Source organism: Tachypleus tridentatus, chromosome 1 (genome assembly GCF_004210375.1).
Source record: "Tachypleus tridentatus isolate NWPU-2018 chromosome 1, ASM421037v1, whole genome shotgun sequence".
Classification (NCBI taxonomy): domain Eukaryota; kingdom Metazoa; phylum Arthropoda; class Merostomata; order Xiphosura; family Limulidae; genus Tachypleus; species Tachypleus tridentatus.
The window spans coordinates 76,559,529-76,583,487 of NC_134825.1; the positions used below are offsets into that span (position 1 = coordinate 76,559,529).

The following is a 23,959-nucleotide window of genomic DNA, read 5'->3' on the forward strand; positions in this document are numbered from 1 at the left end:
TGTAAATAATGTAGTTTTGTACATATATTTCAAATGGTGGCGAAAATATGGCCCTGAACCAAATTTAGTATAAAAACAACATGTCAATAAAATCTTATCTGAAATCAAATATTTTTATTAGTACATTAATTATGTGAGGCAAAGAAAATCGCAGGAACAACTTAAAACACGAAGAATAAAAAAATTCTCCAGTAATCAGCGTTAAACTTCAAACTATTGATTCGTTTTCCTAAGTTTGGTCATTTGGTTCAGTTTAGTTTGCGAAACCATTCAAAAGATTTATGTTTGATTTGCTGAAACGAGAACTTCACTTCTAAGTTGAAGCACGTGGTTGCGAAGGATTATTTAAACAGAAAGTGCTAGGTATACAATTGGTTGTTTCAGTAATTGTGTTTCTTAAACATGAAATACAGGTTTACAAAATATTGCGTATTGATAAAAAAAATCCTGGAGAAAACATCACAAAATGAACTACTTACTCGTAATTTAGTCAGCAGCTTAACAACTTTACAAAATCTATCGGTTGAAGCTGAGGAAAGTTAAATAAAAAAGTAAACCATATGAACATCAACCACCCACCCCAGTGATATTCAATAGAATTACTTACGTCTTACAGGACTGAAAGTTAAAAAACTCCAGAGTATCACATTTCCTGCAAAACATGTGTTATCTACTTCACAGCGATGTCATCGATTATGTAGACTTTCTTTCTTTGTGTCTGTTGTTGCACAGTGTTATCTAAACACAAGACGTCCAGGAGGGAAGTTCCACTAATGCTTTTACTGACATTTTCTGTGTGCGTTTACATTTTTTTATTCCCTTCACTAGTCTTTGTCAACTCACAGGCTCGAATAATAAGACCACTGTCGTACTTGTTCACTGGGTTAGTTTTCCCGTTAGGAATGAAATGTTACCTAAAATCAAATATTAATTCTGCCAAAGCACAATGCTGGCATTGATTACAGTAATTCAAAACCAACTCATTAAAGGTATGAGAAATTAAATTTCATTCACTAGAATAGACAAGAGAAACAGCCATGTTAGTTAAACGACGAATCAAAATACAAGTAATTTAATAATGATGATAATAAAAACAAAGATGACGATATAGGTGATAATAATAACTATTATTATTTGTTATTATAATGGTGATGTGAATATTGTACGTAGATTTGAGTTGAAAATTCCAAAATGATTATTGTATCAGATTCACGAGATTTTGAATCATTTTATTAGTTTATGTTAGTGGTCTCCAAACGACGGTTTGCGGGCCGCATCAGGCCCGTGACTTCGTTTATCCGGCCCGACAATACTTTATTAAAGAAATAACATTATTCTTTGGCACAATAAAAAAAAAATAAAACGTAATTGAGCAAAAGCAAATCTAGGTGCAATACACTATTTCATTAGGTCCGGCATAGCCAGGTGGTTAAAGCACTCGACTCGTTATCCGAGGGTCGCAAATTCGAAACCCCATAACACCAAACATGCTCGTCTTTTCAGCCGTGTTGGCGTTATAATGTTACGCTCAATTCCACTATTCGTTGGTAACAGAGTAGCCCAAGAGTTGGCGGTGGGTGGTGATGATTAACTGCCTTCCCTCTAGTCTTACACTGCTAAATTAGAGACGGCTATCGCAGATATCCCTCGAGTAGCTTAGCACGAAATTTAACACAAGCCTAACCATACTTTTCTATTTGCTGAAAGACGTCATAATAATTAGTATTGCATCATCTCGCTTATCGATCCTACTGCCCTGAAGCAGCGTGTTTCATTCCCTCGCCTGCTTCGTGTACCTTAGTGTGTATCAGTGAATGCTGCTATTTACTTTATGTTCAAGTTTATAGCTATTCCTAGTTATTGTATCAGGACAAGAGAAGAAGAGAAAAGTTGACTCCAAATATCGTGTTTTTAAAGAACAGTGGAGAGTGAACGTATTGTTACGTAATTCAATAACGAAACTATTGAAGTGCTAAAAGAATGCATCATTACCAAACCAAGCGCTTATCAAACTATTCTCAGTCCATGGGAAAGCAACGCTCAGACAAACTCGAAACCTTGAAACATAACTTATCGTCACAACGGTTTTTATTTAAGAGGACGAAAACCCAGAATGAAGCTGCAACAAGAGCAAGTTTCCAAGTGGCACATCTGTTAGCCAAGCGAGGAAAACCATTTACCGATGGGGAGCTAATTAAGTTATGTATGATTGAAGCATCCAAAGAAATGTGCCAAGAAAAAGTAGACTTCTTTAAGACTATTAGTCTTTTGGTGAATACAATTCCTTATAGAGTCGAGGACATTGGAAGCACTATTGTGTCTCAGCTAAAGTCAAGGCCAAAAGAGTTCAAGTGTTTTTCCATTGCGCTTGACGAGTCAATACGTGTCCGACACTTTACAGTTGCCGTTGTTTATTCGGGGAGTCATTATTAACTTTTAAGTGATTGAAAAATTAGCTTCTGTGAACAGTATGCAGAGAACAATCACAAGAGAAAACATTTTCAAAGAGGTCGAAAAATCAGTAACTCGATACAACCTGGAATAGAAACAGCTGAAGTGCGTTAATCAACAGATGGTGGTAAAAATATGTGGTGCACGAAAAGGTTTAGTTGAGCAAATTTACAATGTTGTTCAAAGTGCAGGTTATTCCAAGCCTATAGTTCTTCACTGCATTATTCATTAGCGGAGACTGTGTGGAGAATATCTGGATATGTCATGTTTCATGGAACCTGTAGTTTCAACAGCGAACTTCATTCGCTCTCACAGACTCAATCATCCTCAATTCCCTGAATTTTTAGCGGAAATAAAATCAAGATATCCCGATATCTTGCCCTACCACACTTAAGTTCGATGGCTTAGCTGTGGAATGGCAAGTCGGTTATGTCGCGATTTTTTTCGCTTGGAACTGAGATCGAAATTTTCTTAAATGAAAACAACCGCCCTCAACCGTTACTCACAAACAGTAAATGGCTTTTATTTTCTCTATACTTGACCATCTACCTGAATGAATTCAATCTCATAACCGTGCTTATCTACGAAATATACACCGAGGTGAAAGCATTTCGGCAAAATCTAATTCTTTTTGAGTCCCCGTTGATGAGTCGTTGCTTCACACACTTTCCATGTTGTGAATAATTCAAGCAAGAAGTGGAATCCCCATTCCTGCAGTATATCCTTTCTGACCTGAAACTACGATTCAAGTAACGTTTTCCTGATCTTGATGCAAGTGCAACAAAAATAAGGATTTTCCAAAAACCTATTTGATTATGTTATTGATGAACTGGTGATTGTGTTATTAATGAACCGCCACCTAAAGTTCAAATGGAAGTGACTGATATGCAACCTAACGACATGTTGAAGGACAAATACAAAAAAAATGGAACCTGATAGACTCCTATAAATGCCTTCCAAGTGATCAAAACGTTCATTTAAAACCTTTGCTCATGGATTCATTTCAATTTTTAGCACCATCTATTTCTGTGAAGATATGTTCAAAGATGAAGTACATGAAAGCTAGTCACAGATCAGCCTTATCTGATGAGCATTTACAATCACTTTTAATAAAAGAGAGCACTAACTTTGAACCTCAATTAAGTGTAATTTTGTCAGAAAAGTAACAATTTCATGCTTCTCACAAATGCTGAAAAAAACAATTGTGCATATTAAATATTTTCAATATGTGCTCTTATGAGAAATAAATTAGTGATATTGTATGAAAGCCGACTTAATTTCACCACGACCCCGTCTGCCCGTGAAGCCTAAAAAGATCCACCTTCTGGCCCTTATCCAAAAAAAGGTTTGGAGACCTCTGGTTTATATTATAAGGCTAGTTATTTCTCCTGGCACGTGATCTGTTGATTTGGTGAATCAAAAGAATCACTTTAAACTGGGCCCCGTCTCGATTCTCAGGATTCACCATAATGAGTCCTACAAAAAAGAACGACTCGTCCATGAACAACAATTCCAACTTCAAAATATAGGGCTCGGTATGGCCAAGCGTGTTAAGGCCGTTCACTCGTAATTCGAGGGTCGCGGGTTCGAAGCCCGGTTGCGCCAAACATGCTCGCCCTTTCAACCGTGGGGGCGTTATAATGTGACGGTCAATCCCACTATTCGTTGGTAAAAGAGTAGCCCAAGAGTTGGCGGTGGGTGGTGATGACTAGCTGCCTTCCCTCTAGTCTTACACTGCTAAATTAGGGACGGCTAGTGCAGATAGCCCTCGAGTAGCTTTGCGCGAAATTCAAAACAAACAAAAAAATCAAAATATAGAGCAGAAAAAATATAATAAAATTATAAAAGAAATGTGGAACCTGAATTTTGAACTAGAAATTTAAAATTTCTAAGGTAACTTGTTTTACAACAATAACAAGTACGTATACTTAAATAAAAGTTTAACTCAACACAACTAAACGTTATAGTTTATGTTACCGAGAAACAAATAAATTTTGTTCAGCTTCATGTGTTTTACTGAAGATAATGATATCTAATAAGTAAAAAATTTATGTTTATGCACAAAACTGTCGAAAGCGGATACATGGTTTCCCTTAAGTTAAAGTTCTGTCACACATTTGGTCAGTAGACGTCTAAAATAATAACGAACAAATTCCAATCGTGCACTAACTGAAGGAATGTTGGAAAGTTATGACCTTACCTCCAAGATATCCAGCAATAAAGTCCAGAAACATCGAAGATTGTGTTATATAACGATGAACAAATGTAATTTCTAACCACAATAGTTACAAATTTTAATGCAAAAATGGGATACATTTTAAGAAATTCCTACTCCTGTACAAACACAGAATTTTAAGCATATTTACACTGAAAAACGGCACACTATCTGGCACCGTTTGACTTCAACACCACACCCACCACGACTTATAACTTCGACAGCTATTATAACGTTCTGCTGCAAACAAAGCAACGCTCGTTGACATCAGGTTGCGCTTCTAGTTACTGGTTTTCTTGGAGTGGAAGTGGGGTAAAGAGAAAAGTGTATTGGATGTCAGAAGAGGAGAGTCATGCGCAAGTTTATGGTCCTTGGATTTGGTTTGTTGTGAATTTCGCGCAAAGCTATACAAGGGCTATCTGCGCTAGCCGTCCCTAATTAGTAGTGTAAGACTAGAGGGGAAACAGCTAGTCATCACCACCCACCGCAAAATCGTGGGCTACTCTTTTACCATCAAATAGTGGGACTGACCGTCACATTATAACGCCCCCATGGCTAGAAAGGCGAGCATGTATGGTGTGACGGGGATTCAAACCCGCGAATTACGAGTCGAGTGCCTTAACCACCTGGTCATGCTGGATCTATAGTCCTTGGATAATGCTGATTTCTGGAAATTAAAATTTGAAGTAATGAAAAGTTAGCACATTTTGACATAATGCTTTTATTATTTTCTACTCAACAAATCGAAAAAAAAGTACGTTAAAAGAATTGCAAGACTTATTTGGCTGCAGAAACTACTATACTTACAAAAGAAACAAATTTTGTAAGTATTTTAATAATAACTTATAATAACTTATTTAAAAACTTTAGTAACTTATTTTACAAGAACGCACATAATTACACAGTATGAAGGAAACATAATACACAGAGCAATAGTGATGCTTTTGTCGTCTTCATCTCAGTCTGTCGCTTTCTTATTACAAGTCAGATTCATTTCTTATGATAGTTTGATTTTTTTTAAATATCCTTCTTAGCAATCGCTAATTGCATTAACTCTTAAACTCAGTTGATGGAACACTCGCCTGTGGCATGAGAAAAGCTATGGTTCGAAGGCAAGCCAAGAAAATAAGAATAATCACGCTTATTTCTCAACAGTCACTGACGAGTTCTGGTATTGAACAAAATGTCTCTTTGATCTGAAATGTACTTTTACACATCTTTTATTTGTAGTCCGAAATAAACAAATTGAAAGAAGTGTGAGTAAAAAAACTTCGTGATTGGTGCTCAGTTGACGACATGATGTACAAAACTAAGTCAAATTTGGAATTAAAAAGAAATGAAATGTATTATATTAATACTGTTGATGAAAAGGCATTTAATCACTTATTTTTTGAGTTATCACGATGCAATGATTTAAGATTCAAATAGTCAGTCTGTGATGTTTAAAAATTGAATTTCGAGCAAAGCTACACAAGAGCTATCTGCGCTAGCCGTCTCTAATTTAACAGTAAAAGATTAGAGGGAATGCAGCTAGTCAACCGTTGGGCTATTCTCTTTACCAATGAATAGTGGGACTGACCATAACATTATGACACCACAACAGCTAAACGGCCGAGCATATTTGGTGGGATGGAGATTCGAATCCGCAACGCTTAGATTACGATTTGAACGCCCTAACGAAATTTTAAAAAATCTATCATCCAATCAAAGTGCACAAGAGTGTGTAGAGTAAACCGCAGGTACATCACTGTTAGAGATAATTATTATACGTTTTCAAGACAATAATCGGATACAACCATTAGTGTAACTGAGTAGAAAATGAAGCGACTATGCTCCAGCAACAAGTAAGCATGTATTGAAACTGACTGCTTGTTTTCTCTGTCAGAAGAAATTAGAAGACATAGTTTCTTGTATTGTTCATTAACGACGACAAAATTCTAATGTCGCAAATCTGAAATATTACACATACTTCCTAATACCTTACATATTGTCGAAATCATTGATATAATCGTTCTTTATGATTATTATATCTTTTTTATTATTAGATTATCACTCAATACCAATTGTTAACTACTTTATTAATACTTACTAGTAAAAATGTTATTTCAATAATATTTTTTATTATTAGATTATCACTCAATACCAATTGTTAGCTACTTTATTAATATTTACTAGTAAAAATGTTATTTCAATTTCTTTCGTACCCCGAGTTTTTACTTTGAAGTGCAAAAATGGCAATTTTGTTGTTGTTGTTAATCGTGGTTTACACTTTATAAGTATATATATTTACTTCTCTCAAAATTCCATGGATGTTAAATGAAGAACTTACCCACTCACTATTTAGTGTCTTCCTCACATAAAGTATATATATTTACTTCCCTCAAAATTCCAAGGATGTTTAATGAAGAGCTTACCCACTATTTAGTGTCTTCCTCACATAAAGTATATATATTTACTTCCCTCAAAATTCCATGGATGTTAAATAAAGAACTTACTCACTATTTAGTGTCTTCTTCACATAAAATACGTAATTTATTTCATTACTCATCTGTTGACGTCGTAGACGAGGTTAATCCTTCAATGTATTTCAGGGAAAATTTGGAAATAGCTCATATCAACACCGTTTTATTAAAGTTTCAGAACAGACCTTAAATCTTTTTTTTTTTGTTTACTCTATTTCAAAAAGTTTTGAAATTAGATTTACTATTAACTCGAGACTAGTACTTTAGTGTTCTTCAAAGATAACTTTTGAAAATTACACTTGTTTTAATATGTCTCTGTTCAAGTCACAATACTGGGGTATTCCTTTGGTGCATTGAACATAAAAATATTTGGAAATTAATATTTTAATGTGTTTCTATCAAGTTCAAAATTAAGATTACTGTTTCAGCTGCAAATTGTGGAAATTAGGCATATCTTAATACCCACTTATTCTACTCTTAATATAAGGCATATCCTTCAGTACAGTGGTTCCAAATCGTTCGCCAATTAAGGACGAACTAGTTTCAATCCCAAAATTTTAGGTATATTGTTGTTGTTTTGAATTAAGCAAAAAGTTACACAATGGGCTATCTGTGCTCTGCCCACTACGGGTATCGAAACCCGAATTTTAGCGTTGTAAGCCCGCAAACATACCGCTGAGCCACTGGGAGCCTTTAGGGATACCTTCGTACAATACCAACGTTTTAGAGTATCGAACATTACACTGTAAAATAAGACAGCTCAGGAGCTCGATTTTAAGATATACATTTTTTAATTTAACTGTCTTGCAGAGAGGCAGTTTGAAACCACTATTTTAGCTTATTCCTAGATAAGAATTGAAAAAAAAAAAGAGAGGAAAACATGAATACTTCTTCAATAAAGTTAAATACTGCGCTTGTCCTTTCATGGGCTCCATTTTCTTTCTTCTTGAACATTGCATATTTTGATACTCCATTAAAATTTTAAGACGAGGTCGTTTCTTTAACGTATTCGACAGACTCTTCTATGTGGTCCTACCAACAGCGCCCCCTTTTTGAATCTTACAATGCATCTGGTTTTACTGTATCCTAGTTACATTAAGAAAAACTCTCGTGAAAGTCGAGTATGAATGGATGGTTGCTTTCCCTGAACAACGTCTAGTTTTATATTTATGATTCCTATTTTATTATTCTGTTTCTACTCTATATTTAGTTTTATTTTTACAGTTTATTTTATCGTAATAATAGTTTATTTCATTTGCGATTATTCATTGAATGGTAAATTAATCAAAACGTCTTGCTTTAGTTAAAATATCCGAGTCCGTTTATCATTTTAATGTATTAGAATATGATAAGTATCTTTCTTTAACATTCTATTTTCATAACCTTTTATGTAACAAACATGTTAAGGTGGGATCACTAATATTCGTGATACACAGACAATAAAAAAAAACTATAACTGTACAACCATTCAAAGATAAGTCGCAATCAAAAAGGAATTTCATTGTGTATGCATGAAAGTTTTAAAATATATTATACTGATTTTTATGCTCTACATTTAGCCCAACATATTTCGCAATACTTTAGTTTACAATTACTAAGATTAGTTCATCCCACTATTAAATAACGAAAACTTGTTTTATAAAATCCGACATAGTTGTGCTGCCATCTAGTAGAAATCTAAAGAGTTCCACCTGTATCTATGTATGTGCCTAATTAAATATTTCTTTTTTAAATTTAATTTATTTTTTAATACTTCTATAAGCCGCTGCCTCAACATCAAGCCCCCATGTTACTTAAAACGTGAGCGGGGCGAAGAGAAAGTAATTACTGAATACCCCCGGTTATGTTTGCCTCAAACCTCTATTTGGGATCACATTGCTTCAAACCGAAATACCTGCAACGAATTTACTCTGCTATGTGCCTAAAGTGTACATCAAGAAATATACTAGACTCAAAGATTTCGACCTGCAGACAACACGTGGAAATTCTTTATCAGTATTTGTTGGGATAAGGTATGCGAATGTATGTCAAGATTGAGCTAATTTACAACAGTTGTAACAAAATTTATAAATATTCTGCAGTTGCTGTTCTTGTAATAGTTTAACTTTTTTGTAATTTTTGCTCCATTTTTATTACAGGTATATTAAATAATGTTTCTTCAGCTGAAATCCAAAGTAAGGACTGCACGTACTGACTAGAAATGGTAAACAAAACTAAAAGTAATTTTTGATTTTCAGTGTTACAATTGGTTTGTAACGTTTTATAAACAAGTAACTATTCATTACAATGCACATAGATGTAGAGGATGTTTTCAACAGTTTCCAGATAATGGCAGTGTTACAGCCAATTACAAGTTCTGAGATTACCTTTATGGTGGTTTCATTTTTTTTTTTTTTTTTTTACTTTGATTGGTTTATTAAATGAATTGTTTAATTAATTTATCTTCAAAGTGTCCTGCATAATTTAGAACATTACTAGATGCAGTAAATCTCTTAAAACACTACTGAAAACATTATACACATGGTATACAGTATGACTGTAATAGTTCACAAGGTTTGCTTTTGAATTTTATATAAAGCCATTCTTAATTTAGCAGTGTAAGACCAAAAGGAAGGCAACTAGTCATCGCCACTCACCTTCAACTCTTAGGCTACTCTTTTACCAATGAATAGTGGGATTGACCATCACATTATAACACCCCCATGGCTAAAAAGGGTGAGCATGTTTGGTGTGATGGGGATTTGAACCTGTGAATGGTTCACAAAAAACATTTAAGTTTGTAAGTGATGTAGATATCACACAACTAGTATCACATTTTGTTGAACAGAAGCCTAATAGCAGGTTTGTCCTCTTCATTATTGATATTTTAAAGTTACTCCAGTATTAAAAGTTTTATTATTTTTGATACCCATGCTATGATAATTGAATGTTTGTTTGTCACTGTATACCATAAGTGAACACAACTCAGTAATCTCTTCTGAAGATATGAACATAAATTTAGGAATGGCTAAAAAATATTTAATTATTTCACATCAAGCACAAATTAGTAGGAATAACTTTATTAAAATAAAAGAAGTTCTCACTTCATATCTTTTACTCACTCAATGTTAGTAATGTCTTAATATTCTAGTGTTTTCTAACATTGAGATAAAGGATTGGTGTTACTACTGTGGTTAACTACATACATTCAAAAACAATCGCAACGTTAATTTATTTTGTGTAAAACTGTTATATATCTAACTCGTACAGGCTGTTTTAAGATTTGGTGAACACACCAATTGTTGTAAAGTTTATTTCTATTCAAGTCTTGACAGGTTGATGACTAGTACTTGAACCACAAATAATATACTTCTGCTTTACCACCAAATATACAAATAATAAAGATCATAATTTGTTTATTGAAAATATTAAAATGAAAGGAATACATTTAATATCAACATATTGTGATGGAGTATTAGTACTAGCACAACCAATACATTTTTACAATGCCATATTCAAAACCTTTACTTATATAAATTTATGCTTGAAATTTGCAGGTTTTGAAATAAAGATTAAGTTCAGTGTATACATATATGTTTAAGATTTTATTAGTTAAAAACAAATATAATAAGATAGTATCTCAAACAGCCTGTATTAAAATGTTAGAGAACAAAAATAACACAGAGGACATTATGAGCACACTTTTAAGCCATAAACATTCCAGAATGAAATGTACAACATGTAAAGCTGAAAGTTAAGATAAAAAAAAATTCAACCTATATAATTTTTAATAAAACATTCTACCAATTCATATATACATCAAATGAAAAAAATGCTCTATCTCATAACCAACATGGGCACTTTGTCCAACTACGAAAATAACAGATGCACAGAGGATTTTTGCTGCCTTAGTCATTCAAAATAACATCACAGGACATAAAAAACTTCACATATCTCACTTGATAGTTCAAACATGATATTAAACAAACATTCACTTTCTACACTGTACACTGTACAAATTGAGACAAACTTAACTGGAACAGACTTTCACGGGTATTGCATTTGAAACACTGAAATTTCAAGAAAAAACAGTAAATATCATATACTAGTAAATCACAGGGGTAGGTAGTATGCTCTTGGTTCAACAACTGTATATATGTACAACACAGAAAAAGCTTATAATACAAGATCTGGAAGAAAGTCCACAAAACACAGCTCTTGGGTGGGACAATGTCAAGGAACATACTGCCTCAGTAGAGATGTAAGCTTTCCTAAACTGAGGTTTTACAAGATGTTTGCTAAATCTTGTAAATATTTAAACTTGGCTCTAAAACTTAACATGTAAAAATGATTTGAAAGTTTACTATAAGAATAAGGAACATTTCTCAAATAATAAGAATTTACTGTATTAATCCATTAAGAAGTAAAAATCTAAAATGTAGAAGAAAAAAGAGCATCCTAGAACTATTAAAATCCTATCTCTACACATATCACACCAATAATGACATAAAATTAAAGAATTAAAATCAGTGCTTTTCACCATATGGATTGTATTAAATCAATTTACAAATAACCAGAAATTTTCTGTTCTAATGTCTTGTTCTCAAACAGTGGAGATTTTGGAGATTAAAATAATTTTTTTTTAATGCAATCGGTTAGTTTACCATTATTATTACCACTATTCCAGAACAATACCTAATACACTTCAAATAATTTCACCTGTGCATAAGTTACTTAAAGGTCCACCACTAAGAAGCCATGCTTCTTGTCACACAAAAACTTTAGCCAGAGCATCAGCACCAGCACTAGCTATATAGGGCTTTGATGGATGAAAAGCCACATCATAAATGGATTCATCAAATTTCTTTCTATGAGAGGTAATTTCTTGGACACAAGTCTTGTTGTCCATGTTCCAAAGTCGTATAGAACAGTCATGACCTATAAAAAAACAAATAACTAGTAGAGTAAACTTCATTATCCAATGCTTACAAAACATTACTTGTATTTAGATTTCAAGGAGGTTCTTTTATAGTAGCTATTATTACCTATATTACAATAAAAGTATTTATAATTGTTTGTTTTCAACTTTGTTAACAAGATTTTACTGGATGTTGTATGGATGTAATTTCACAACTTCATCAGGCATCTTCTGAAAATAATGCCAGATATCAATATTCCCTCATGAGTCTTCTAGAAATTATATCCAGTACCATGACTTCACTGATATTCATTTGAAAATAATAATGAATAGAACAGTTCTATCAGGTGTCAACAGGCAATAACAATAACTGTCATGTCTTCACTGAGAATCAAAAGGTAGCAGCCTTTAAAACTATTTCTATAAGCACTCTCACACAGTAATTCCAATTCACACGTAATTGTGTTGAGCATCATAGATGATAACACCCAACGCTATCATTCCTTGAATATTGTCTAGAAGCAGCTCTCAATGTCGAGACTCCAATGAAAATTTTATCTTAAAATAGTACACAAGAATGGCTTCACTGAACATCATCACACAGTAACACCCAATGTTACCATTACATGTAATCAGTAAGCAGCTCCCAATGATATAACGTTAATGAAAATTTAATCATGAAATAATGCCCAATCTCATAACTTCCTTGAGCATCAGCTGACAGTAACACCCAATGCCATGCTACCACCAAGTATCATCATGAAAAAAGCACTTATTTAATAATGCTCCACTGACTAACATCAGGCAATGAGTACAGTAAGGATCTTCATCAACACCAAAGTTACACTGAGAATCATCACCTAATAACACTTGATGGCATGGCTCAAGATTATGTCACCAAATAATAACAACAATGTGGTGGTCCCTCTGAAGGCTATCAGTTAATAACATCTCATTCCGGAGCACTTAATGAGCTTCATCATGTAAAAGATTAAATAGAAATATCCTTCTATTCAGAAATTGAGTTATAAGCACTGTAAATGTAGACATTGTTTAATAATCCGTCAAATGCTTATTTGTGATCTTCAAAAAACTATATTATTAATTATCTGTGAAAAACTACATCCATGATAATTTACCAGCAAGCACCTACACAAATATTCAAACTTTTTGCTTCTACTTCGAAACTTAAGATCCAGGATCATATACAAACAATGACTTAGGCAATGTGTACAAACCGTAAAATAATAGTAAACTGTAGTTTAATACACTCTATACTTCTAAACATTCTGAAAGCTGGAGTTTGCTAATATTTCTCACTCAGAAATGAATGCATTAAACAAAGTGAAACAATGGTTATTATCCAACTGACTATCATACAATTTAATAAAACTTATGTTATTATTACTTATAAGGACTAGAAACTGAAATTCAATTCTACTTTGTTCTACAAACTTGTGAAATAAGTATACTGATTCATTAAACTTACTTCCAGAGAGAAGGTACAGCCCATTAGGATCAATTGCAAGGCATGTCACTGCATCTAAATGAGCCACCATTGAATGGACAATTTTACCTAAATATAAAGGTTTATAAAAATTAGCAACATCACAAGAACATTAATTTCTTACCTGGATCAGTTTACACATTTATTTACTCTGCTAACTACTTCAAAAGAAATCTCTCTTACAAAAGTCTGTGTTGAAAAACATATTTACTGTATTAACTTCATCAATTTATTTTAACTGGTCAAGCTTGTACACACATTTATGGGGTTTATTTCACAATGAACCTTTTTTTTAAAAAAAGAAGTCCAGTTTTAAGCACATTTACTGCACTAAATTCAGAACAGATCTATTTTACAAAGATACAATTTTAACAAAAACATACCATACTATTTCATCCTAATGAAAATAGGTCACATATTTTTTTAGTACAATGAACTGAAAACAATTCTATATCATAGAGGTCCAATTTAAACATTGCCTGTACCATTATACTGACTATTCTCAATTCATGGAAACAATTTTATTGTAAATTTATTAAATACCAATCATTCAAAAATTCAACAATAATTTGAAATAAGTTAAAACAACAATCCATGACAACTCAAAGAACAATCATTCAAAGTGGATTCAACAACAAACCAAAATGACCATCATTGATAACAACATGAGTTATCTTATGTAATTTGAACAATGTAATTTTAATAACATTCAGCTACAGTAAGTTAATGGAGAATCATTTAAAAAAACAATTTTTTAATTATTACTATATAAGAAACTGATAAATCAGTCCATAATATTTCTAAAAGCTCCAAACTTACCAGTAGTGATATCAAAGAATCTAATATTCTTATCTTCGTATGCTGCAATTGCAAGAGGTAACGTTGGATGGCAAATGATGCAATTTATCTGTTTACTTAATGGACATATACCTGCAAGAACATTTATCCTACTTATATTTGCAAAATCTCAAATACACTATACAAATATTTTAAAAAATTAGGTGCTATAAAAACCCCATAGATCAGTTAGTATTTAATATAACAAAAACTGAAACATACATTTCCATCATATTTATACACACACACATGTACTTGTATAAATAATATGAGAAAAATCACACATGCACATATTAATTTGTGAATGCAAATAATGTAGATCACACAGGTGCTTAAAATAATCATTATAGCAAGGAAAACACAAGCATTTACTCTTTAACATTACAAATTATATAAAACTAGTTATACATTTTATCAAAACGAAAATAAAAGAAGTAATCAAACACAACAACACTATGTTTAAAAGGTTCATTTTAATTTGGGTTTTCTTCTTTAACTTCTAAAAAGTGCTCATCAGAACCTTCAGGACTGCCACATGCGTTCTCTCTACTTCTTCTACAATTTTGTATCCAATAATCTCTGATCTCCCATAACCCTGAAATGTTTTCAATTAAATTTTACTGTCTTTGGGTGCCATTTCTCTGTTTGCTTCATAAATGACTATGACTTAATGACTTAAAAAAAAGTCTTTTATCATACTACTCTATGGATATTCATAGATAGCATTTCCACTTTCCTCTTGTGTACTGAAGATTGTAAAGTAATGCATGACTGAATATAACTTTTCATGAATGAAACAAATATAAAGGACAGTATTAATGGCAAAAGCAAAACTTACCCTTAATCTAAATGCTCCTATCATATTTATATACTTAAGAAGCTATATTAACACATTTATCTAATACTACAGGTTAAAATATTCTCATTATATTTATACAGATATGATAAAAGTTATATTTGCATTTACCTAACAGTGCACAATGAAATTTTATTATAACAATCAAATATGTATTATAACATATATACTTACACTTACCTAACAGTGTACATGAAATTTTCTTATCACATCTAAATATGCATGATAACAGTTATATTTACACTTACCTAGCACTACAAACTGAAATCCTTCCACATCATTTAGTAGGTGATAATGGTTACACTTATCTAACAGTTTATGTTGAAAGTTTATTGCATTAAATATGTGTAGCAACAGCTTTATTTATGCTGGACTAAACAATAAAAACTGACTATGTCCCCATAAATAACTTCTAAGTAACACTGTAAAAGCTATTATCTATTGAATATTTTCAAAACAATAACTTTCATAGCTTTAGTGTTGTCAATAAGCACTGATAAATTTCTCAGGTTAACTACTCAGTAAATGTTGTGATATCACATTTCTAAGAAAACTCACAAAATACCTGATTATTATAACTTTAAGTAGTACAATTGATTCTAAGCAGAATGTGATATAATCATATTGATAACCAGATAAGATTTTACTTCTGTTGTGTTGTACAAATCATACCAATTGCATATGTTTTTTCTTCTGTATGCTGTCTAAAGGAAGAGTTGCATGTTTTTATAGTGTAACAAGATATGTAAAGGAAAAAGATAAATTTTTACTTGAACTATTAACAGTGTCCAAACGTAATACACTTTTTCCAGTTTCCAAGTCAAATATTAGTGCATTGGAAGAATCATAGGCTGCCACCATCTGTGCAGGGTCACAACGAACAAAGTCTACAGATGCAGGTTTACCGTCATCTGAAATAATTTATTCTAAACTTAATAAACAGAAATATAATAAACAGAAATGTATTTCAATATTATATATTTTAGTGTTGACACTGACAAAAACTACTACAATAAAGTGTCTTGCAAAGTATTCAACCTCCTGGACATTTTTCACATTTTGTTTCCATTTGAGCTTTCAATAATGAAACTTTCAAATGGAACTTTATATTTAGAATCTATACAATCTACTACAAACTGAGAAGGGTAAAAAATGCTGATATTATGTACATAAGTTAGAATTTCAAAAAAAATTAGAATATTCTCACTTTCATAAGTATTCAACCCCATTTGTAACAACAACTCTAAATAAGTTCAGGTGCAAAAGATAAATTTGAAATGTTGCAAAATTAGTGTAATTGTCTGTGTGTAATGAAAGTAGTTTAACTTGACTTCTGAGTAAAGATACCTGTTCATGCCACATCTCAAACAATGATACAAAAAACAATCAAAAGACTGAAAAGCTTTCCAAACAAGTCAGAGATCAAGTGGTAGAGAAACACAGATCAAAAGAAGATTACAAGAAAATTTCAAAGGTGAAGTTCATCATTAAGAAATGAAATATGCCAGTCACTAGTCAGATCAGGCCATCCTTGCAAACTAAGCAGCCAGGCAAGTAGAAAACTGGTCAGGGATGCTTCTATGAAGCCAAAAGTAACTTTGAAAGATTTACAAAGATCCATATCTAAGATGGGAGACAATTTTCAGACATAAATAATATTTTACCTTCTATACAAAACTGCCTGTATGGGCAAGTGGCAAGAAATAAGTCATTGCTGAAAAAGAATAATCTTAAATCTTGTATGGAATTTACAACAAAGTGTGTAAATGATACTGCAGATGTGTAGGAGAAGATTTTGTGGTTGGACAAGACAAAAATTGAGTTTTTGGTATAAATTCGAAGCCACAAGCCCAACACAGCACATCACCCAGTCAACCCTGTTTGAACTGTCAAGCATGTTGGTGGCAGCATCAATTATGGGACTGCTTCTCACCACCAGGAAATGGAAAGATTATCAGGGTTGAGGAGAAGATTAATGGTGCAAACTACAAACTAATCCTAAAGGAAAACCTGCTTGAGTCAACCAAGAATCTAAAACAGGATTGAAAATTCACATTCCAGAAGGACAATGACCAAAGCAACACTGAAGTGGTTTCAAAAGAAGAAAGTGAATGACCTGGAGTGACCCAAAGTTCTGACTTGAATCCAATAGAAAATTTAATAATATACTTAAAGATTGCAGTCAATCAATGATACCCAACAAACTTGTTAAAATTGGAGCAATTTTGTCACAAAGAATGGGCATAAATTACATCATCCCATTGTGCAAAGCTGGTAAAGACCTATCAAAAGACTCACATCAGTAATTGCTTCCAACAAGTACTGACTTAAGAGGCTGAATACTTATGCAATCAGCAAATTTCAATTTTATATCTTCTTTCCAAGTTCTGCTAACATCCAATTTCTTTAACACATAACAGTGTTAAATGTGATCATTAAAGTTTTGAATAAAAACAAGTTTTTAAAAAAAACTAGTTACATGATTTGTCTTTCTTCAAAGTGTGTTATTATTGGTAGGGGGTGAATACTTCTGCAAGGCACTGTATTTCTGATATTTCAGTGTAACATATTTTAGTGTTCACACAGAAAAAATGGACTACAATATACCCAATACTTCAATATTACATATTTTAGTGTTGGCATAATAGTGGAGAGTAGACTACAATATATCCTACTAATGATTCTTTCACTTACCTGCTTATCAGCTCTAAGGATTATCTCAAACTTTACCTATGAAGTGATAAATCTATAACTCTGTCTATGATCTTTTCTCTTTAATGTAAGAAATTTTAATGATTAATTAAACAATTATTTATTGTGATTTTTATACATTAAATCTTAAACATTATCAAAATGTTTACTTGTTGAGTAAAATATCTGAACTATGATCTTGTTTGTTTGTTGAATTTTGTGCAAAGCTACTTAGAGGCTAAATGCACAAGTCATCCCTAATTTAGAAATGAAAGACTAGAAGGAACGTAAATAGTATTTATCAAAGAATAGTTGAACCAAGCATCACATTAAAACTCATAACTTACAGATTGCTATTTCAGCCCTAACAACCAGGCTAACCATTACTTAAATATTTGTTTGCAGCATAAGAAATCTGAGGTATAAAGTATAAACCTTTATTAGTGAAAAGGAAATATATAATCAAAAATTCAGGAACACTGAACTATTCAAAGAAGTAGAAAAAATCTGGAATATTAAAAATAAAATGAGACATCCCTTCATTTTTTCTTATGAAATGAGTTATCTGAATCTATGGAATATTTGAATCTTTATTTATAAAGTGGAAAAATCTTAATTTTTATTCTAAACCAAGTAACTAAGTAAAAATGATACTTTATTTGGAAATTTGGTATATAACACCATATACAGAATGCAGTGTTATCTACACTACTCCATAACCTGTCTGTGACCCCAAGCTGTCAATTCCTTCCTTGAGAGCATGACAGTGACCAGTGCCCAAGTTATCTGAACTTCTACTTATACAGTGAAACATTTGAAATTTAATGCAAACTTTTAACTGTTAAGTGGGATATATGAATTTTTATTTATGAAGTGATAAATAAAATTCTAGCCTTAATATAATTTAGAAAATACTAAATTTTCTTTGTAAAGCTCCATATCTGAATCTTTATTTGTGAAGTGGAATGCCTGTAACTTTACTTATAAAGTGGGTATTTAGAACCTTGTTTTATAACGTGGGCACCCTGAATTTTTATTTGTAAAATTGAATATTCAAATCTTTATTCCTTAACTGGAATATCTGAATCTTTATTTTTTAAATTGATACACACAATGTTTATTTCAAATGTGGTTATCAGAATTTTTATTTATAAAGAAAGACACCATATGAGGCTTTATTTACATATTGGGGTTTCAAAATGGAATTATTACCTCATAAACTTGTTTATCTGTGTTTCAAAATTTTGTCCAAAGCAACTTAAGGGCTATCTGAGAATAGTTGTTTCAAATTTTGAACTGACAGACTAGAAAAAAAGCAACTTCTAAACAGCATCCACTACCAACTTTTGGCCACTCTTGTTTGATTAAATGATATAATTTGATCATCACTTTTAAAGAGCACTTTCAGTCCAAAAGTGTTGAGCTCATTTTTGTGAAAACATATTTCAACCATGAATCCTCAAAGCCACAATTAACCATTAGGCCATTACCAGTCTCATTAGAAACTTGCAAAAATACAAACTGGCATTGAACAGATGCTTGCAACTTATAATAATAAAAAACCCATAAAATAAACAGACAATTTTGTATTTCTAAGAAATTTAACAGTCTAACCTTTCTCAGCATAGTATGTATGAAGAAGTGAAGCCTTGATCTGTGGAGACCAGAGTCGGACTGTTCCATCAGCAGAACATGACAATAAGTGTAGTTTTGCGCTGTGGACAGATAATCCCCAAACAGCATCTGAATGGCCCTTCAGTGTACTGGTTATTACGCCTGGGTCTGCACAGAAAATATTTTATCTAGGGTAAATTATTAAATTAACTTTAAACACTTTTATATTTTATTTTGTAAAACCATAATAACACAACATCTTTAATATAAATGAACAAATACAAAACCAAATAACTGTTGACTATGCACATAAAATACAAAAAGGCCATGTGTTCATTAAATCTGAATATAAAAAATATACAATCATAGCAGACTTATTGCTGAATAAAGTTGATATAAGCAATACTTGACACATTCCTCAATTCTTCAAGACTTCACCATACACAGAAACAATCACAACACACTCCTGATTTATCAAATAAAAGCACAATACATAATCACAGTACATTTTAATACCTGGTGATGGATATCAACATACTCAATCTAAATGCAGTTACTGTCTGATGAATTCTAAATAAAACAAAATTAAATTCATGTAAAGTCATAGCATCCTGGATAAAATACACAATAAGTAACCACATCATACCTAACAAAACCAATACATAAAATCACAGAACATATTAACATCTGTTGTAATTTTACACAATATGCAAAAGGACCACATTTACTATTGAAATTCAATTTATATATTACAAACAACACACATTTAGTAGATGGTAAAGTCAATACAGAGAAACATACAACTGAACCACTTTATCTAATGAATTCAACAGACATAATACAATGTATGTTTATATTTGATTCAGAGCTGTTCTGATTTGTATTTATTTTTCATTAATTACACATGAACAATACCATATGAATCATAGGGATCAATGTTTGAGTTGGGCAAGTTCCAACACTTGATTGTTGAGTCCAGACCACCACTGAAACACTGTTCTCCTGTAGCACTCATGGTTACACATAAAACAGCTCCACTGTAAAACAAATGTATTTTTTCATGAAATATTCAACAGCTAGTCAATCCCTACAGCAAACAATCAAGTGCTATTGTTTTTCCATTTGATATTTTTTATCAGGTAACAGCTCTGAGACTCGTGTGTGAAAGATAACAAACTTATGTTTACATTCTAAATCAAAATGTTACACCACTGACTAGTTATACAAACTTACAAAATTTTAACTTGTTAATATGTATCAAGAAAACACTTTGATGATTACATTATCGTAAATATCCTTTACATATCTGTAAGTTCTCAGAAAACGATAAAATGAAGTCTATTGTTCAAACACATTGTTTTATCCTTTCTTAAAAATATTTCTATCATCCAAAACATCATATTATATCTCAACATTTCTCATTAGTTTAAAGTTATACATAACTAGTATATCTTATTAATGTTTAGTTATTTAACTTACCTATGACCTCTGAAAGTATAAATTGGTTCTACATCTAGAGATGCTGTTCTAAAAGAAAGAAATACAAATTTTATAAAAATTATAGTATTTATTGTTTCTAAAAATATTTTTCACATGCAATATAAAATTCAGTTTCCCTATATTTTATATTGTTACCCAGTCAAAAAAAAATTCAGCATTTCTTTGCAGATCCAATAAATTTGAAAAAACTGACCTTCTGTGCTAGTCTAATTGTTATAGATCATTTCTATACATATAGCTTAAAAAATACACAAAACATGTTACACTTACAATTGAGTTTAGGAATCTAAGAGACAGCAGTCTCTGTAATCAAAAATACATTTATAAAATTCTAAAGAAAAAATTGTCATTTACATTAAAAGTTTAGAAAAAATATTTTCTAAAAAGTTTTTAATAACCAGTATCATAAAATCAATTATAAACATATATATGTAGTCACATTCTTGTGTGGCTTTCACACGAAATCCAATATTTAAATATAATTTTCTCATTCCATAATGGGGAAGAGGGGATTTTTTACAAATAATCTTCAACACCTTTTCAAACTTATCTTGATACATTTAATATTAAACCATCATTTGTTTTAGTTTTTTTAACAGTATACTGCAAGTGGCTATAGTGCATTACCAGTTATTGTAAATCAGCTCAACAGCATGACTGAAGAATAGGATATGGCATGGTGGTGGATAAATAATTCAAGCTACTGAGGCAATATTTTGATGCTAGTAATAAAGCTAATAACTAAGCCTCACTAAGAATACTCTGCAGAGTTCTAATCTTCTTATCTATAAGGAATATTGACTTATCTGGGATATTCCTCTTATTTCTTTGTACTATATTACAAAGATAAAAAAAGGAAAAGATACAAGTTTAAGATCTGGAAAAGACAAGCTATGCTCAAATTAAAAGTTTTATTTTCTACAAGGATGATTGTCTTAGGTAATGAGTTGTCAGTAAGCACTAAATGGTTCTTTATTTTACTAAGGTCATGTTAAGTAATTCCTAGTACGACAGCACAAAAACTCATTTAGACATATTATCGTAACTTTAATTTCAACAAAATCTCTCACTTAAAACTATCCTAACTCACAAACATTTTTGATTAAATGAAGTTTTTTTCTATTTTAAAGACAAGATTCTAAACAAAAAACATTTCATAATTATGATTTATTGTTACTTTGGGTTATAATAAGTAATTAAAAGTTACTTTTTAGCTGGCACAGTTTTCTGAAGGTTCCACAGCTTCAGTGTGTGATCTTCAGAAGCAGTGATTAGTACTGGCTCTTCAGGATGAAAAGCCAAAGCTCTTACACCATCAAAGTGGCTGAAAACATTGAAGAACATTCAGTAAGCTGATATGATAAGGCAACACATACATACTAGCCTCTCTAGTTAAACTAAATGGTTAGACATGCCAATCTAACCATTAATAAACTAGTAACTATGTAAAAAAAATCTAACTTTGAAAAGTAGGAACATATTTTGTAAAGAAGTGGTTTATAGGTCACCTTTCAAAGACTGGGGAAGCTAGTAATACACACAGTACTCTACATAATGTATAAACACCATCCTCCGAGCAGATAGAAATACTGGTTGTACACAGCAGTGGTACATGTGTAAACATCATCCTCTGAGGAGAGGGAACTCAGGTTATGTACAGTTGGTCTATGTATAAAGACTACCCTCAAAGGAAAAGAAACTACTACGTTTACACAAATGGTTTATCTATAAAGAGCACACACTGAGTAGAGGGACCCACCCATGGTATACAGGTGGTTCATGCATTATCACCTAACTCTCAGAAGAAGAAACTATTCTTAAGCTTTATTTATGGTCTTAAAATAAGGCTCAGGCAGAAAAACACTTACTTGTATTCACATATATTATATCAGAACGTGAAATGTGATCATATGTATGTATGTATGTATTACAAAACAAACATCTGAATTCTTGATGAAGAGAACCTTTGTTAACCTGAAGATGACCTAGGAAGGTTGAAATCTTGTTCTCTGTTTTATCAGAAAACAGTTAACACCCATACCAGCCATTCTGAGATACATTTTAACATTTCAATTGTAAACCCTTGCCAAAACTAATTTGTTTCTTTTGTTTATTTCTTAACTGGTTTATTTATTACAAAAATGAAATATGCCTCTTGTTAGAACAAAAACATTAATGACATGTTCCTAAAAATAAATGGACTTTCATGAAGGTGACTTTTTTTTTTAAATTAACAAAAGCTACACTTACAACTAATGACTCTAAATTTGGCAAAAAAATACTATTTGGTATAAAACAAATGAAGTTAAGTCAGAGTTAATTTACACAAATATGATTTTAGGAGTAAATGTGTTAAAAATTACACACTTTACGAGAGTATTTCATTGAAATAAAGTTTAGACAACAAGCATACATCTTTGTATATGAGGATTTATGTTGCTTACCTTCGAAGTGTGTACTTTGCATTCCATGTTTTTCTAAAAGCTTCTTTACTTGCTGAAATCTTATAAAAATAAAAGTTGATATGCAGTAAAAACAATTCTGTTATCATAATTGTTTACACAAAACATTATAAATAATATTTCTAAACTTTAAAAAATATATTTTTTCATTTCATTATGTTACTATAAAAAGTGGTCAATGAGCTACTTACAACAGTCATTTACTAATATTCTAATTAAACACAAAACAAATGCAAATAAACAGTCAAATACTTCACATATATAGTTGACCAACAATGTTTATCAACATTTAGCTATGCCATCTGGTGAAACAGAAATTATCTTCAGAAACCAAAATCAATATTTTTAAGAGAATTAATAAATAGGTAGTAGTTTTATAGAATGTTAACTCTCAGGGCAAGGAAATGTTTAGAAAAAATATATAAATATTCAAAGACACACAAGTTTTTTTATTGATTGTATATAGT

General features: G+C 31.7%; 1 protein-coding gene across 8 annotated transcripts in view; it reads right to left on the reverse strand.

Annotated features, from left to right (window-relative positions):
* Positions 1-10,171: 10,171 nt before the first annotated feature.
* The window catches only part of LOC143252799 (striatin-3-like), an 80,910-nt gene continuing 67,122 nt past the window's right edge, over positions 10,172-23,959 (reverse strand). For all 8 annotated transcript variants that reach the window (XM_076505572.1, XM_076505553.1, XM_076505525.1 and 5 more), the window contains 9 exons: positions 23,475-23,533; positions 22,238-22,354; positions 21,010-21,057; positions 20,446-20,567; positions 19,531-19,698; positions 15,996-16,136; positions 14,352-14,462; positions 13,515-13,601; positions 10,172-12,045 (listed from right to left, as the gene is read on the reverse strand). In XM_076505572.1, the coding sequence (XP_076361687.1) occupies positions 11,876-12,045; positions 13,515-13,601; positions 14,352-14,462; positions 15,996-16,136; positions 19,531-19,698; positions 20,446-20,567; positions 21,010-21,057; positions 22,238-22,354; positions 23,475-23,533 (1,023 nt within the window). In that variant the 3' untranslated portion in view covers positions 10,172-11,875. The remainder of the gene's footprint in view (positions 12,046-13,514; positions 13,602-14,351; positions 14,463-15,995; positions 16,137-19,530; positions 19,699-20,445; positions 20,568-21,009; positions 21,058-22,237; positions 22,355-23,474; positions 23,534-23,959) is intronic.